General features: G+C 47.5%; 1 protein-coding gene across 3 annotated transcripts in view; it reads right to left on the bottom strand.

Moving 5' to 3' along the window:
- Positions 1–17,726, bottom strand: part of SGF29 (SAGA complex associated factor 29) — a 40,806-nt gene extending 23,080 nt beyond the window's left edge. The window contains exon 1 of one of the 3 annotated variants that reach the window (XM_070779878.1): positions 17,527–17,726. In XM_070779878.1, coding sequence (XP_070635979.1) covers positions 17,527–17,625 — 99 coding nt within the window. In that variant the 5' untranslated portion in view covers positions 17,626–17,726. Of the gene's footprint in view, positions 1–912; positions 1,064–6,989; positions 7,176–17,526 lie in introns of those variants that run through there. The other 2 variants (XM_070779880.1, XM_070779881.1) reach the window with 2 other exon arrangements.
- Positions 17,727–18,177: the final 451 nt, after the last annotated feature.

The raw sequence follows: 18,177 nt of genomic DNA, 5'->3' as shown, positions 1-18,177 counted from the left end.
TTGTATCTTCTTGGGAGAACTGCCCTTTGCCCGTTTTTATTGGTTTTATAAAAGTGATTACTGAATTGTGTCCTTTAAAGCACATGTTCTCAATTTTTATGAAGTCCAACTTAGCTGCGACACATCTTTTTTTCCTCACATGTGCAGTGCTATTTTTACCACTGCTGCAGCTGCTAAGTCGCTTCAGTCGTGTCGGACTCTATGCGACCCCATAGACGGAAGCCCACCAGGCTCCCCCGTCCCTGGGATTCTCCAGGCAAGAACACTGGAGTGGGTTGCCATTTCCTTCTCCAATGCATGAAAGTGAAAAGTGAAAGGGAAGTCGCTCAGTCGTATCCGACTCTTAGTGACCCCATGGACTATAGCCTACCAGGCTCCTCCATCCATGGGATTTTACCACTGCAGGCCTTATATAATGCATTTCAATACAAATAACATGTCCCTTAAGAAAAAAAAAGTCTAGTTGCACTAATTAGAACCACATGAAATCAGGAATCTAGAGTTTAAGAGATTCAAAGTGAATAAATTTGAGGATGAATAGCATAAAGGTCATCTGCTGAGCAAAGAGGAAGGAGCAAAGAGCCCCCACTGAACCACAACCAAGGTGAGGGTGTGGACCAAGGATGAGTCCCGTGGGAAGATCCTGGGAAAGACCAGATCAGCATGGAAAAATGTTGCTCTCTCCTGCCACATAAAGCAGAATCCTGGTTGGAACCACCTGCCTTCTACATGCCTACCCTGTGCATATTAAAACAGGGGGAAGCCCCCCAAATGGACAGGTGGGTTTTACTTTATACAAACATTGACAGCAAGTATTCCCATTCTGCTACTAGAAAAGTCAGTTACCTTTTCTGATAATTTGGACACTTCAAACCTCTTCTCTCCTCAGTACCTTTGCTCCTGCCCTCATACCTGACTTTGGGTCTCCTTTACTGATGTCCAAGGTTCCTACTTTGCTCAGAATGACAAGCCAGAGACCATGAGGTCTCTGCAAACGATCCCACCATCAAAACCATGACCTCGTGCAGCAGAGCTCCATTCCGCCTTCCCCTCAAGACAGAAGACTCCTTTCACTTACTGAAGACTAAAATCTCCTTCATCTGTGCTCTGAACCCCATCTCCTCTTGCACCACTTGACATGTTTTTCCTATGCTTTACAAGCAAACAAGCACACTTTGGGGCAGGGACCCATCTTAAAAATAAAAGCTTCTTAACCGCATGCTCACCTCACAGACCCACCCATCCCTGGTTCCACTTCAAAATTAAAGTTGTCTAAGCATGTGCCCCTCTACTTCTTCACCCCTATTTCACTTTTCAACCCACTTTCAGCTAGCTTCATCCTCACCAGCCCAGCGAAAATGTTCTCAAGAAAAGTGAATCACTTCCTACAGGCCAAAGCATTGGATCCTTTCCTGCTTTATCCGACCTGATGTGTCAGCATGCAGGCACAGGTGTCCCTTCCCTCCTCCACCTCTGGCTTCAGGGCCTCCCTGCTGTGTGGGGTGCCTACACCTCATCTCAGCTCCTCCTCAGTCTACTGGGCTGATCTCCCTCCTGAACATTCTCTAAATGCTGGAGCTGGGCTTCCCTGGTAGCTCAGGGGTAAAGAATCTGCCTGCCAACGCAAGAGACATAGGTTCGATCCCTGATCTGGGAAGGTTCCACAGGCCATGGAGCCACAACTGCGCAACTAAGTCTGTGAGTCACAACTGCTGAGCCATGTGCCGCGTGAAGCCCGCATGTCCTAGAGGCTGGGCTCTGCAAAGACAGAAGCCCGCACACCTCAACTACAGAGCAGCCTCTGCTCACTGCAACTAGAGAGAAGTCCGCACAGCAACGAAGACCCAGCACAGCAAAATACATAAAACAATAGAATCATAAATGCTGGCGCTCCTCAGGGCTCAAGCCGGGCTGCTGTCCCCTCTCACTCCTACGTAACCTCCTCCCCCAGCCCTGTCTGTGCAATGATATCTCTAAATCTTAATCTCCCTCAAAGCAGGAAAGTTTACATGAGAGGGTGACGGATAATACCACATGCCACAGAAAAGGACGGTCTCCAGGGTGTTACTGATGACCTTGGGAGGGGGGAAACACTGTCAACGGGAGGGGCCAGGCAGGAGGGTGTGGAAGCAATGAAGACAGCAATTCCTGGCTAGCAGGGCTGTGACCCAGAGACGGGGGTAGAGGCTTGGGGGGAGGCAAGTAGACAGAGGGATTACAGGTGGAGGAAATGGAAGCATGTTGGCTGAGGAGCAGGAGCACACCAAGAACAAGTCCCAGGATAAGAGAACAGGCTTGCATGTGAAGGGACAGGAGGGTGAAGGATGGGATCCAGCCCTGAGGCCTATCTAGTGTCATCATCTGCTGACATTCCATCCAATGTGTCTTATCTATAGACTATCAAACACAGATGCCCTGTCCCATCCCACCCTGCCCTCCAAAGAGCCTGAAAGGCACATTCTTTCCCTCTTTTTCATTTTACTTATTTGTTTTTGACTGTGCTGGGTCTTCCCTGCTGTGCGGCCTCTTCTCTAGCTGTGGCAAGCAGGGGCTACTCTCTCGTTGTGGAGCACGGGATCTAGGGCGCATGGGCTTCAGTAATTGCAGTTCCTGGGGTCTAGAGCACAGGCTCAGTAGTTCTGGCAAATGGGCTTAGTTGCTCTGAAGCATGTGGGATCTTCCTGGATCAAAGATCGAACCCATGTTTCCTGTGTCTCCTGTATTGGCAGGCGGATTCTTACCACTGAGCCACCAGGGAAGACCTACCCTTTCCTTCTTTGTCAGGGTACATTTTCCTCAACAACCAGCTGAAGACTGGTTTTGTCTGACTAACCCTAAAGAAGCCTAACTTAACTCTTATTTGACTTTTCCTGGAACCTATCTAGACCTATGGGCTTCCCTAGTGGCTCAGAAGATAAAGAATCTGCCTGCAATGCAGGAGACCTGGGTTCAGTCCCTGGGTTGAGAGTATCCCCTGGAGGAGAGCATGGCAAGGATACTCCAGTATCCTTGCCTGGAAAATTCCAGGGACAGAGGAGCCTGGAGGGCTACATTCCACAGGGTTGCAAAGAGGTGGGCATGACTGAGTGACTAACACTTTCACCTAGATCTATAACAGCTTTTCAGCCAGTAGATGTAGGTAGATCTTTTCTTCTCCACACAGCCTAGAAAGCTCCACAGGCAATAATCATCATCTCTACTGTCTTCAACAAGCCCCTTTCATCAATAATCCCACTGATAAGCAGTGTCAGGAAATCGCCCACTCCTTGAAGCAAACACTGTTGTTTCTTGGGTATTTCTCCACAAAGATCCCACGCATGTTTAAGAAAAAAAAAAAGTGCTGTCTCATAGAACCTTTTGCAATGAGTAGATGCAGAAACAGACACACGAAACTGCGGTTGAAACTGTCAGCAAACTTAAGTGAAAAAGTTGATCCACCTGGTCTGGAGGAGTAGGTCAAATACCAAGCTAGGGACGGCCTCATCCTGCAACCAGAAGGCAGTGGCGGGAAAGGAGGGCCCCAAATTTGATGAGAGGCCAGTCTTAAGGCAGAAGAAGCCCCTACACCAACTGTCAGGACGCACTCACACACAAAAAAACACTGACTTGTGACTTTTTAAATGCTCTCATCTCACTTCCTATTTGATGTGAAGTAATTCTGAAATGTAGATAAGGCAGTACCAGGAAAAGATAAGGAACTGTATAATTAAGTTGAGCAAAGCAGTCAAAGGCACAAGCAACAGAAAATGCTGACACATCCCAAGCAAGGGGGAGTGATCACGGCCACCATCATTTAAAGGGCCCTCCCCTGCTTGAGCTCTGCCCATTAGGTAGCACCCTGCCTAGGAGAAGTACCTCATTTTACAACAAACTACTGCTATCTCTGGGCTTCCCTGGTGGCTCAGTGGTAACGAATCCACCTGCCAATGCAGAAGACACACGAGATGTGGTTTGATCCCTGGGTCAGGAAGATCCCCTGGAGGAAGAAATGGTAACCCGCTCCAGGCAAATGCCTGGAGAATGCCATGGCCAGAGGCGCCTGGTGGGCAGCAGTCCATAGGGTCGCAAAGAGTCAGACACAACTCTGTGCCTGAGCAAGCACACACTGCTATCTCCAGATCCAGTCAGCTGTGAACTTGAATTTCCCCAGAAAATACACTCTCAGTAAAGGTTCCTGTAACTCTCCACTCTGAAAACACTAAGCTTGCTGTTGCAAAACAAGTGGGAACGCAGACTTGGAACCATAGCTAAATCAAAAAGCCAAGGAGCTCCCAGCTGGGAGGAAACGGAATGTTCAGCCCAAACTGCCTGTTATCCAAGTTCAAGGGTCCCAGTTGATTTCAGCATTAGTCTCAAACCAAGGAGCGGTTACGTAATCCCCATAAGGTTTCAGAATTCTTATGAATTTTGAGGCAAGGCCCAGTAACCCTAAACCTTTTGGGTCCTAGAACCCTCTTCTTTCCACTGACTTTCTACTTCTACCCACAAGGGGAACCACTGTTCTGCTGTGTTCTACTACAGACCAGTTGTGCCTTTTCCAGAACTTCACAAAAATATAACCATGCCATCTGTATACTTGAGTGTCTGGTTTCTTTTACTTAATGTGTTTTGAGATTCATCTGTGTTGCTGTGTGTATTAGGAGTTTGTTCCTTTCTATAGCTGAGTTGCATCAGTTGTATGAACAAACCAGTTTATTTAACCTGTTTTCTCTGAATAGCGTCTATGTCCATTCTGGGCCATTATGAATAAAACTGCTAAGAGCAGTCACATGTGAATCTTTTTAAAGAAACCTGTTCCTTTTTCCTAAGTAAACAGTTAAGTCTTGTAATAGTACTCTAATTTCCCTTTGGGAAACCATCCTTTATCTTGGCTCCAAGGCTGGGTACACCACTTGGGTCCACAGAAGTATTACAGTCTTCCTGTCCAGCACAACTGGTTCTGGAAGAGATATGTGACCCAAATCTGGCTAACATCAATTTTAAACCTCTTGCTGAAGCGATCTACAAAAAAAAAAAAAAAGACCTCTTTCTGTTGGCTAAGAAAGTAGCATAGAAGCCTGGAACTGATGGAGATTTTTGTCTACCTGAGGGAGAAATCAACATGGAGGAAAGCAGAGCTGAAAAGACACAGAAAATACTGGTGACATAACCAAGGCTTCTGGATACAGCCATACCTGAAGCTGGTACACCTGGGACTCTTTAGTTAGAGTCAACAGATACTCCTTTTCTGCTTAGGCTAGTTAGAGTCAATAGATACTCCTTTTCTGCTTAGGCTAGTTTGGGCTACCTTTTTGTTACCTGCAACTGAGAAGTTTGACTAAAAAGAGGTAATTCATAGGGACCAAGGCTGCAAGGAAAAGCACATAGTAACTGCTAAACAAACAGCCTAAAACTGCTGTCTGACCCTCTCATACAAATGAAAACAGTCTATACTTAAACCACTCTAAAAATAATCACATAGGACTTAGGACAATAAAAGCTTTGTCATGAGTCAAAGGGAAGCAAGGCATCCAAGACTACATTCAGATCCCATACCGTCAATTTAGCCACATCAGTAAGAATCTACATTAGTTTGTTTTGTTAGAAAATATTTATTCATTCATTCATTTAGCTGCATCAGGTCTTAGCTGCAGCATGCAGCATCCTCGCTGCATCACGTGGGACCCATGGACTCTCTGGTTGTGGCTGTGGGCTCAGTAGTTGTGGTGCTTGGGCCTAACTGCCCCACTCCACATTGGTTTATAGTTCCCTGACCAGGGATCAGACACTGAGTCCCCTGCATTGCAAGGCAGATTCTTAACCACTGGACCACCGGGGAAGTCCCTCAATTAGCTTCCTTTTTTAAATTAAGAAGACCTGATGATTTCCACCTATCCCACCCTGCTGCTGCTGCTACTGCTGCTAAGTCGCTTCAGTTGTGTCTGACTCTGTGTGACCCCAGAGATGGCAGCCCACCTGGCTCCCCCGTCCCTGGGATTCTCCAGGCAAGAACACTGGAGTGGGTTGCCATTTCCTTCTCCAATGCATGAAAGTGAAAAGTCAAAGTGAAGTCGCTCAGTCGTGTCCGACTCTTAGTGACCCCATGGACTGCAGCCTACCAGGCTCCTCCATCCATGGGATTTGCCAGGCAAGAGTACTGGAGTGGGTTGCCATTGCCTTCTCCACCCCCTACCCAATACCTACCAGGCTTTGGTACTGAAGCTTACACAGGTGACTCTCATTTATGCGTACATCAATGCTACAAGCCCACCTTCTTTACAGCTGGGGAAACTTTAGTTCAGTTGGGTGAAGTTATGCTAGGTAACTCAGGAAATACAAGTAGTCGAGCTGCCACTGCAAGCCTGCAAACTATAAAATCTATACTCTTCCAAGTTTTGTCACACTTCAGCACATTCCGAAGCAAAAAGAGATCAACTGCATCAAATACTGTTACAGGTCTGAGAACCAGACATGACTGGTGGCTTTGACAAGGCGCTATTTCAGTGGAAGGGTGGGGGTCCAGGCCCGACTGGAGTGGGTTTGGAGGAGAAAAAGTGCTAGTGAGTACAGACCGAAATTTTGGCAGCAAACAAGGGCAGAGAAACGAGGCGCCAAGAGAAATATGAATGAAGAATGAGGTTGTTCGGTTAAGATAGGCATATCGTGAGCAAATAACAAATGTTACCATGGTTCGGGGCCCATCCTCTGCCCTTGTTTTCTAGCACCTGGCCTGGGTACCCCACCTCCCCGGGCCACTGTGCCAAGCTCCACGTGCGGCGGCTTCCCACCCGCGCAAGGCGGGCGGGCGCACGCGCAGACGGTACAGACGGTCTACACTAGCTCTCCTTCCCGGCGCTCCGCCTTTCTCCGCCAAGGCGCATGCGCGCCGCCCCTCAAGAGCCGCCTCAGCGAGGCCGGGGCATGGGGACCACCAGTCCTCCGCTCCCGCCATCCTCCTGGCGGGGGTGTGCGGCGGAAGGGGGGTGTCCCAGACCGCGACCCATACCTACCGACAGAGCCTCGGGTGGAACAAGCACGTCGCGCTGGAAACTGCGACGGCGGGAGCAGGCGCGCCACCCCTCGAATGCTTTTCAGAGTCTGCAGATGACAACGCCCTTTACGTTCGAGATTCGCGGCAGGATGAGCCCCACACAGTCTTTTTCCCTTTTATGAGCTTAGTCGCAGCGCGGAGGACCCCTCCACGCATGCGCCGTCATCCTCTGTGACGTGCCGCGCTGCCCTTTGGGAAATGTAGTTTTCACTTTGACACACTGCTCCCGGCTTTTCGGCCGAACCTTATTTTATCAAACCAGGGTCTTTGTGTGTTTTCTGTATTCTCTCCCACTCCCCAAAGCCTCTATAAAACAATAGTACTTTTTTTTTAAGCGAGAAGATGATTGATTGAAGGGAGACCAGTGGGCGTATGAGAATTCTCTGGACTTTCTGCCTCAATTTTTCTGGAAACGTAAAACTGCTAGAAAAATAAAGTTTATTTTTTAATTTTAAAAAATAAATAGAAGCAAGCATGCCTGTAGACCCAGAAATCATGCTTTTAGGGGATCTTTCCAGGACTACTACAGTTCTGGGAGCAAGTATTTAACTATGATGGTTTACATCCTAGTATCTTTTAATTTCTTACATGTATGTGCTAAGTTGCTTTAGTCGTGTCTGACTCTTTGCGACCCTAGGGACTGTAGCCTGCCAGGCTCCTCTGTCCATGGAATACACCAAGCAAGAATACTGGAGTGGGTTGCCATGCCCTCCTCCAGGGGATCTTGCCCACCCAGCGATTGAACCCGCGAGTACTTGGATTGGCAGGCAGATTGTTTACCATTGAACTACCTGGGAAGCCCTTCTGAGAAAGCTAGTGTGGCAAAGAAATCTGGGGCTTCCTTGTCTATCCATCTTCATCTAACACATCTGAAATGCTTTCCCAAAGAGCCTTGAAAAGTCACAGCAGTCTTCACTGAAGGTCGCTTGAGGGCACAAGGAGAGAGTTACACAGAGTACTTTCTTTTTACTAATCCGTGGTTCCAAATAGGAAAAGGAGTATGTCAAGGCTGTATATTGTCACCCTGCTTATTTAACTTATATGCAGAGTACATCATGAGAAACGCTGGACTGGAAGAAGCACAAGCTGGAATCAAGATTGCCGGGAGAAATATCAATAACCTCAGATATGCAGATGAGACCACCCTTATGGCAGAAAATGAAGAGGAACTAAAAAGCCTCTTGATGAAAGTGAAAGAGGAGAGTGAAAAAGTTGGCTTAAAACTCAACATTCAGAAAACGAAGATCATGGCATCCGGTCCCAACACTTCATGGGAAATAGATGGGGAAACAGTGGGAACAGTGTCAGACTTTATTTTTTTGGGCTCCAAAATCACTGCAGATGGTGACTGCAGCCATGAAATTAAAAGACACTTACTCCTTGGAAGAAAAGTTATGACCAACCTAGATAGCATATTGAAAAGCAGAGACATTACTTTGCCAACAAAGGTCCATCTAGTCAAGGCTATGGTTTTTCCAGTGGTCATGTATGGATGTGAGAGTTGGACTGTGAAGAAGGCTGAGCGCCAAAGAATTGATGCTTTTGAACTGTGGTGTTGGAGAAGACTCTTGAGAGTCCTTTGAACTGCAAGGAGATCCAACCAGTCCATTCTGAAGGAGATCAGCCCTGGGATTTCTTTGGAAGGAATGATGCTAAAGCTGAAACTCCAGTACTTTGGCCACCTCATGCGAAGAGTTGACTCATTGGAAAAGACTCTGATGCTGGGAGGGATTGGGGGCAGAAGGAGAAGGGGACGACAGAGGATGAGATGGCTGGATGGCATCAGTGACTCGATGGATGTGAGTCTGATTGAACTCCAGGAGTTGGTGATGGACAGGGAGGCCTGGCGTGCTGTGATTCATGGGGTCCCAAAGAGTCAGACATGACTGACCGACTGAACTGAACTGAATTGAATTCCTCCCTTGATAGAGTTACACTGCTGAAAGCCATGCTCTCATCTGTCTCTCCTCTTTGCTTTCTCCTGCTTGAGGACTGGCTTTTTACATGAGGGCTTCAGGCACCTTCTATGTAAAAAAACCTACAGTCACTCAGCTTGACCCTGTTCACACCCACTCCTCACCCATTTGAGCAAAACAAAAAGTTTTCTCTTCACCTTGACCTCCTTGGCCTGCAGGTGGGAGATACTGTAACCACTGTATTCACTTTTAATGGTGATTTTCCTTGACACAGACAAAAAGCCATATCTTGACCAGAAGGTGGCATAGTATGCGTGCAATTGAGTAAAGGAAAGGGATGAATTAAACTGACCCTTAACATTTTCCTTTTCTCCCCTCCTTCTAAAACAGGTAACTTTGCGACCCTATGGACTGTTGCCCACCAGTCTCCTCATACACTGTGAAAAAGTCAAATGTTGACAGGATCTAGCATCTGTAATGGAGGAAGTAAAAGTTCTCCAGAATCCCAGCTGAGGATATAACCTTTACAGAGAGTTTGGTACACAACCCCATTGCTCACTCCCCTTTTTTTCAATAATTAAAATAGTTTTTATTATAGAAATAGGACTATAGACATGCTTGGGCAGCAGTCCCTTGGACCCAGGCTTCCCCTGGGTAGAGAGAGTGGGAGGTAGGGACGGAGGGGAGGGTCTCCCTTGGGTATCTAGCCTTGGGCTGGCACCCAGTGGTGGGAGGGGCAGTTCAGTTCAGTTCCTCAGTGTGTCCAACTCTTTGCGACCCCACAGACTGCAGCACGCCAGGCTTCCCTGTCCATCACCAACTCCCGGAGCTTGCTCAAACTCATGTCCATGGAGTTAGTGATGTCATCCAACCACCTCATCCTCTGTCGTTCCCTTCTCCTCCTGCCCTCAATCTTTCCCAGCATCAGGGTCTTTTCCAGTGAGTCATTTCTTCTCATCAGGTGGCCAAAGTATTGGAGCTTCAGCTTCAGCGTCAGTCCTTCCAATGAATATTCAGGAATGATTTCCTTTAGGATGGACTGGTTGGATCTCCTTGCAGTCCAAGAGACTCTTAAGAGTCTTCTCTGGTCAGAGGGGCATTAGGTTGCAAATATTTTCTCCCATTTTGAGGGCTGTCTTTACATTTTGTTTATAGTTTTCTTTGCTGTGCTTAAGCTTTTAAGTTTAATTAGGTCCCATTTGTTTTAATTTTCATTACTCTAGAAGGTGGATCAAAAAAGATCTCACTGCCATTTACATCATAGAGTGTCCTATCTTTTCTTCTAAGAGTTTTATGGTATCCTGTCTTCCACTTTCTCTTTAATCTATTTTGAATTCATTTTTATGTATGGTATTAGGGAGTGTTCTGATTTCATTTGTTTACATGTAGCTGAGAGTTGTCTCATTGGAAAAGACTCTGATGCTGGGATGGGTTGGGGGCAGAAAGAGAAGGGGACGACAGAGGATGAGATGGCTGGATGGCATCACTGACTCGATGGACGTGAGTCTGAGTGAACTCTGGGAGTTGGTGATGGACAGGGAGGACTGGCGTGCTGCTATTCATGGGGTCGCAAAGAGTCAGACACGACTGAGCGACTGAACTGAACTGAACTGATCCAGTTTAAAAAGACACTTTAAGCAACAGGGTTTGGAAAATCTTTTTTATTTTTTTAATTATTTATTTTGGCTGCACAGGGTCTTCCTGGCTACGTGTGGCCTTTCTTTAGTTGTGGTACAGAGGCTTCACACAGGCCTAGTTGTGCCCCTTAGTATGTGGGATCTGCCCAAACCAGGCATTGAACCCATGTCCCCTGCATTGTCAGGCAGATAACAACTGGAACACCAGGGAAGTTCCTAGAAAACCTTAATTGTCTACACCTGGGTAAGTGTGAGTCATGTATGTTTTCTTTTCTTTATGTCAGAAAATTGTAGACATGCTGAATCATCTTGTACTTGTCAACAGACTTAGAGAGCCAGGCAGTATTAAAAAAACAGCCCTGAACTGGAAGACAGGAGACTATTGTTTCCCAAATCCAGGAGTAGAATTTCCTTGTACTCCAACTCCTTTGGTTAACTAGATGCACTACACTTTCTCCCCTTTCCCCTTCCTGGGACCCTGTTTCACAGCCTCCTGGTCTGACTTCTGCTTATCCTTTCCAAGTCAGCTAACACATGACCTTCTATGGGAATTACCAGTCTGGATGAGGTCCACCTTGCAGTTTGAATTTGTTTTTCTCTCATTACTTATCACACTGTCTGGTAACAGTAGCTAGTCTACAAACCCACTGAATGTGGGTACCATGTGCCACTTACTTTTATATCCCAGCACCAAACAAGTAACTTGCATACAGTTTGTGTTTTTAATATTTATTTATTTGGCTGTGCTGAGACTTAAATGTGGCACTCAGGATCTTCAATCTTCATTGCCATATTCAAGATCTTTAGTTGCAGCATAGGGACTCTTAGTTGCAGCATGTGGTATCTATATCTAGTTCCCTGACCAGGGATCAAACCCCAGGCCCCATGCACTGGAAGTCTTAGCCACTAGATCACCAGGGAAGTCCCTGGCATATGGTTAATGCCCTAACATCTGTAGAGCAGAGAATCTTAGTCACGCTGGTCCATACTTCCTCGTTTGCTAAATGGGGTTGGGTTTGCTGATCTCTAGGGAGACTTCCAGTAATAGAATTTCTTATTCTAGAGTTTTCTACTGTTGTTTTATCTGGTCATGTATCTTCTTTACTTACCAAGAGAAATGTCACACCTGTATTATGCTGAAATGAGTAACTCATTATCTATATTATTTCAATAGATGTAATGCAAAAATTTGAATTATAGTATACATAATGTTCTGTTAACCTAATATTTTCATTTAATAATGATTTATGGACAGCTTTCTCATCAAGGCTAGCAATCTAGCTTATTCTTTTTAATGGCTACAGAATATTTCACAGAAGGATGTTGATCAATCACCTACTGATGAACGCTTAAGTTGTTTCCAGTTTTTCATAACTACAAACGAGGCTGGGGGTATTTCTGTAGGAGATTTCTCAGGGTGTATGTGTATTTAACAGTCTTATCAATACTGCATCCATTGGCACTTCCCTGGCAGTCCAGTGGTTGGGACTCTGCGCTTCCAATGCAGGGGGCTTGGGTTCAAACCCTGATTGGGGAGCTAAGGTCCTGCATGTTCGAAGCCAAAATATATATTTATTGAACACTTACTATGTTCTGTACCTTGGAAGAAAAGCTATGACCAACCTAGACAGCATATTAAAAAGCAGAGACATTACTTTACCGGCAAATGTCCATCTAGTCAAAGCTATGGTTTTTCCGGTAGTGTGCGGATATGAGAGTTGGACCATAAAGAAAGCTGAGCGCTGAAGAATTGATGCTTTTGAATTGCAGTTAGAGAAGACTCTTGAGAGTCCCTTGGACTGCAAGGAGATCCACCCCGTCAATCCTAAAGGAAATCAGTCCTGAATATTCATTGGGAGGACTGATGCTGAAGTTGAAACTCCAATACTTGGCCACCTGATGCGAAGAACTGACTCACTGGAAAAGACCCTGATGCTGGGAAAGATTGAAAGCAAGAAGAGAACGGGACAACAGAGAATGAGATGGTTGGATGGCATCACCAACTTGATAGACATGAGTTTGAGCAAGCTCCAGGAGTTGGTGATGGACGGGGAAGCCTGGTGTCCTACAGTCCAACGGGTCGAAAAGAGCTGGACATGATTGAGTGACTGAACTGAACTGAACTGAATGTTCTTTACCATCTGAGCCACCTAGGTATTGTACTAAATTTTTATGAAAATTGGTCCTTTAATCCTCCCAACAATCCTCCCAGGTAGGTATTGTACTATTATCAATCTCATCTTACAAATGAGGAAACTGAAGAATAGAGAGGTTAAGTAGTTTGTCTAAAGGTACAATTGGTATTAATAGAACCATGCTTTGAACCCAGGAAGTCTCGCTGCAGAGCCTACTCCTTTAACTGCTAACTAAACTTGTGGGGTTGAAACTGAAGCTCCAATACTTTGGCCACCTGATGCAAAGAGCCAACTCATTGGAAAAGACTCTGATACTGGGAAAGACTGAGGGCAAGAGGAGAAGGGGGCAACAAAGGATGAGATGGTTGGATGGTGTCACTGACTCAATGGACATGAATTTGCGCAAACTCCGGGAGATGGTGAAGGACAGTGAAGCCTGGCATGCTGCAGTCCATGGGATTGCAAAAAGTCAGACACAGCTGAGCGACTGAACAACAGCAACAAAACTAGTGGGGACAAATCATGGAGAAGTAAACAAAGATAGTTTTGATTAGTAATAATTGAATGCCATGGAGAAAGTAAAATGAAAAGGTAGTGTACTGAGAGGTTGTGTGGTATTATGGATAGGAAATGTGCACTGATTTGCTAAAGATGCACCTCCACCAGAGGGCGCCAAACTTCCAGAAGGCGCAATGTGTCATTCCTCTCATCTTGGGTAGCTGGCCTGGTCCAAGGTAGGCACTGTTTGGGAGGAAGGGAAGAAGGAGGAAACCCTGACAGCTGCCTCCATACACACGGCTGTCAAATCTTTGCCAGTGTTTGGTCAGCTGTGCTGACTTAGAATGAGGCCCGGAACTAGGGTCAGACAAACGGTGAGAGGAGCCCTTCACCACTCATCAGTCGTGTGACCTTGAGCAAGTCGCTCTCTAAGTCTCGGTTTCCCTTCTTTGAGTGTTAGTCACTCAGTGGTGCCCGACTCTTTGTGACCCCATGGACTGTAGGCCACCAGGCTCCTCTGTCCGTGGAATTCTCCAGGCAAGAATACTGCAGTGGGTTGCCATTTCCTTCTCCAGGGGATCTTCCCAAGATGGAAATCAAACATGGCTTTCCCACACTGCAGGCAGACTCTTTACCCACTGAGCCACCAGGGAAGCCCTTCCTTCTTTGAAGACTGGGGGAAATAGCAGTGCACCACGCGCGGGTCTGGAGGAAGCCCTCTGGCACATCAGGCCCTGTTGCCTTCTCCCTTGACAGATGAGCCTTCTGAAGCTCAGAGGGGGTTCAAGATCTCTGAGCCGCTAGCTGGGGACTGGCAGCAGAAGTGAATAAGTGAAAGATCGCCCCCTAGAGGCAGCTCGGGAATTTGTGAGCATGTTGGTAGTCACGATGACCTCAGATTGGAGCCAAACAGTTCATCCTGACCAGAATTGTCCCACATTCCGCACGACCTCTGACTATCCTGCTAGACATGCATGAAGGTATTAAAAATAAAACTTTGGAGAAGGAAATGGCAACCCACTCCAGTATTCTTGCCTGGGGAATCCCATGGACTGACAAGCCTGGTGGGCTACAGTCCATAGGGTTGCAAAAAGAGTCAGACACGACTGAGCTGCTAACACACAGACACACACACACTTCTGATCTCATGAAATAACCTAATAAATGAGTCTTTAAAAAAATAAAAATAAAGCTTATTTTAATGACCCGAGCCTAGAGCCTTGTGTTATGCTTCTTGTTGTTCAGTTGCTAAGTTGTGTTGATTCTTTGTGACTCCATGAACTGTAGCCTGCCAGGATCCTCTGTCCATAGGGTTCTCCAGGCAAGAATACTGGAGTGGGTAGCCATCTCCTTCTCCAGGGGTCTTCCCAGATCAGAGATCAAACCCTTGTCTCCTGCACTGGCAGGCGGATTCTTTATCACTGAGCTACCAGGGAAGCCCCCTGTGTCATGCTGGAGGGAATTATTTTGCTACAATGCTTCATGATAAAGCCCACTATTTTGCAAGAACTCCGTATTTCCTAATTTATCCACCTTAATTTGCCTTGGTGTGTTTGCTGTTTGTTTAGTCAGTTAGTTGCATCCAACTCTCTGCGACCCTATGGACTCCTCCAGGCTCCTCCGTCCAGGGATTCTCCAGGCAAGAATACTAGAGAGGGTTGCCATTTCCTTCTCCCCTGTTTGTGTAAGTTACGGTTAAATTCCTCTTTCTCTTATCATCTGGTCTGTTATTATGATCCGCGGGAAACCAGAAGCTAAATCTAATTCTGGCTCAGGCCAGGGAGAAATGCAAGCAAGAGTGTCCCTTCTTGTGCAACAGAGAATGATACTGGGTTATTATAAGGCTGGGGGGGGGAGGGGGCGGTGAAGATGGAAGTTTTGGTAATATTGAAATGGAACAATGTTTCAGTTGGCTCACAGCAAAGTGGGAAAGTGAGCAGAGAATTAACACCTAACACCTATCCTGGACTGAGACCACTGAGCTAGAAAAAAAAAAAAGAAAGAAAGGAATGTTGCAGTCTGCTTCCTTCACTGTCTGTAGTGCTTGAGCCTCAGCTAAAGCAACTCAGGGTGTGGCCCCTCTGGGTCAACGGACCCACAGGGTCAGATCCTTCAGGCAAGAGTGGAAATTTCCACTTTCCCCGTTTCTTATCCGATCCCCTTCCTTTAACTCATATTAAATTAGCACAAACATCTGTTTACTTCACAATGGTCTCTACCTCAGTATATCCATGGTTTGAAATATATATTATTTTATTTTCTTTTTAGTAAAGGTTTTATTCTTTTTTAAATCTTTGGCCATGCTGAGTCTTTGTTGCTGTGCAGGCTACTCTCTAGTTGCGGTGCATGGGCTTCTCATGGCGGTGGCTTCTCTTGTTGCAGAGCACGGGCTCTGGAGCACAGGCTCAGTGGTTACAGCGATCGGGCTTAGTTGCTCCGTGGCATGTGGAATCTTCCCGAATCAGGGATGGAACCTGTGTCTCCTGCATTGGCAGGTGGACTCTTTACCACTGAGCCACCAGGAAAGCCCCGTGTATAATTTTATTTTAAATTGATTTCCTTTTATGTCTCTCTTACATTTCAAGGAGGGCATTCGATCCAATTATTTGGAAACTATGTGATCAATTCATACAATGCAGTTTACACTGTAGCAAGTACTTTGCCATCAATTATCTCACTTGATCTTCTCCCCAACTCTAGGTGGAGTCCTAAAGAACCCTCCTCCCAATGCAGGAGGCATGGGTTCAATCCCTGAGTCAGGAAGATCCCCTGGAGGAGGGCATGGCAACTCACTCCAGTATTCTTGCCTGGAGAATCCCCTGGACAGAGGAGCCTGGTGGGCTGCAGTCCATGGGGTTGCAAAGAGTGAGACACAGCTGAAGCGACTTGGCACAAATGCCAAGTCTATGAGGCAGATACAGTTACTATCACCCTCAGTTTACAGAGGAGAAAACAGAGGCTCAGAGAGATAAATTGACTTGTCCAGGGTCATACAGGAAGTAGTGGATCAAGGGTTTAAATCCAAGGCATCTGGCTCCAGAATCGGTTTAACCATTCTGCTAGTCTCCCTCTCAGGAGAGGGAGATTACCTAGGGACCCCCAGTTCAGGATGTTAAGGGGGGTTTCCAGGATATTTTTTATATTAAAAAAAAAAAGGAGGGTTGGGTGTGATCAGTGTGAGGATCAGTGACATGACACATGGTGGGTTGTACCCTCTCCTGGATCATTCTTTACTCCATGTTCTGCCACCAGGGTCCTGAATCTGAGCCAGAAGTGGGTGGGGTGGGGCTCAGCTGTGTGGCCATGACCCCCAGCCCAGGAGGGGCACGTGTCAGAGGGCAGAGGGCAGGAGATGGATAAGGAAGCAGTCAGCCAGGTGAGGCCCTCAGTTCCCTTCGGGCCTTGACCACAAGCACTGTTTATGCCCAAACCCTGTCTCTTACCTCCTCCCCTCTGAGGGGCGGGGATCTCCTCCGTGGAAAACTACCCAGCTGGGCGAGCCCCGGTGAGAGAGGAGGCGGCGAAGGGGGCTGGGACTCACGGGACCAGCTCTTCTCCCCCCGCCAGCCCCCAGCCCCCACCCCCACCCCGCTTTCTCTCTCGTGACTGATGCTTACTGGTCTGGGTTCTGGGAAAAGGCCAGATTGCATCAGACCGGGCCTGAGGGGCTGGAGCCAGACTGTGGGCTGAGGAGGAGACTTGGCTTTATAAATTGAGGCCAGTGAACTGGGAGGTGTCAGCAAACCAAACACAAACAAAGCTTTAGAAGACGGGAGAGGGAGAGACAGACAGACAGACATTATGGCCACCTTCCCAAGAGCAGCCAGCCCGTCCAGGCAGCCCCCAGGCCCAGAGGATGAAGATGCCGTCCTAGACGAGTACGACCTCTACAGCCTGGCTCATTCTTACCCGGGTAAGGCCTGGCCCCACCACCTTCCGGATCCTTTCATTTCCAATGCCCACCCTCACAAGCGGACTGAAGCCCACCTCCCCAAACTAGTATCCCTCCTTGGGCTCCTGCCCACTCATCACCCTTCTCCAGCCTGTTTCTTTGACCCCTGGAGTTACCCCCTTCCCCGCAACCCCTCATGCAGTGAGTGCTGTCCTACTCAGCCTTGGGACCTCACACACTTCTAGAATTTTGGAGATCACGAGGAGGGGGGAAGTCCCTCAATCCACAGATGCGGAAGCAGGGACAAAGACTGCCCTAAATCTATATGGTGATGATCCCCGGCCTCCCGACTTTAACCCAAGCTTTTTCCACCCCTGCCCTCCGTACCCCCTGAGCCTCACACCTCTGCCCACCTCACCATGGACTCTCGCCTCATTTCCCAGGAGTGGGAGGCCGGAAAGGTCGCAGCAAGAGAGAAGCCGCCATCAACACCAACCGCCACAGCCCTGGTGGGCATGAGAGGAAGCTGGTGACCAAGCTTCAGAACACGGAGCGGAAAAAGCGAGGGGCACGGCCCTGAGACAGGACTGGAGGTAAGGAGTCAGGGGCCCCCAGCACCTGTACAGGTCTGTCCCTCTGCCTGGTCGGGACAGACCTGAATGTACAAGGTTGGGCGGGGAGGAGGGAGCTAAGAATTGTTGTCTCAGCATAGAATAAAATGAGACGTATGTTTGAGTTGCCTAGCGACCAGAGCAAAAAAGGGAGAAATGGACCCTTTGCAAGTGGAGCAACATTTGATTTACAGACAGGAAAACTGAGGCCCAGAGAGGGTAGGGTCTTTCTCTGGAGTCATGGAGCAATTGAACAGGAGAGGCAGAACTAGAACCCAGGCTTCTGGATTTTTCACCTGCTGCTTTCCTTCCCCCAGATGAGGCCAGAGGACGGACACCCACAGCAATGGAAATAGGACTGAGGAAGAGCCAGCCCCTGGGGGCGGGATCCAGGCCTGCTTGCCCCACCCCAACCCCAGGACTTAACCCCACCTGACTGAGACTCTGGGGGCACCACG

Source organism: Bos indicus, chromosome 25 (assembly GCF_029378745.1).
Source record: "Bos indicus isolate NIAB-ARS_2022 breed Sahiwal x Tharparkar chromosome 25, NIAB-ARS_B.indTharparkar_mat_pri_1.0, whole genome shotgun sequence".
NCBI lineage: Eukaryota > Metazoa > Chordata > Mammalia > Artiodactyla > Bovidae > Bos > Bos indicus.
This window is presented reverse-complemented; position numbering and strand designations above follow the sequence as displayed.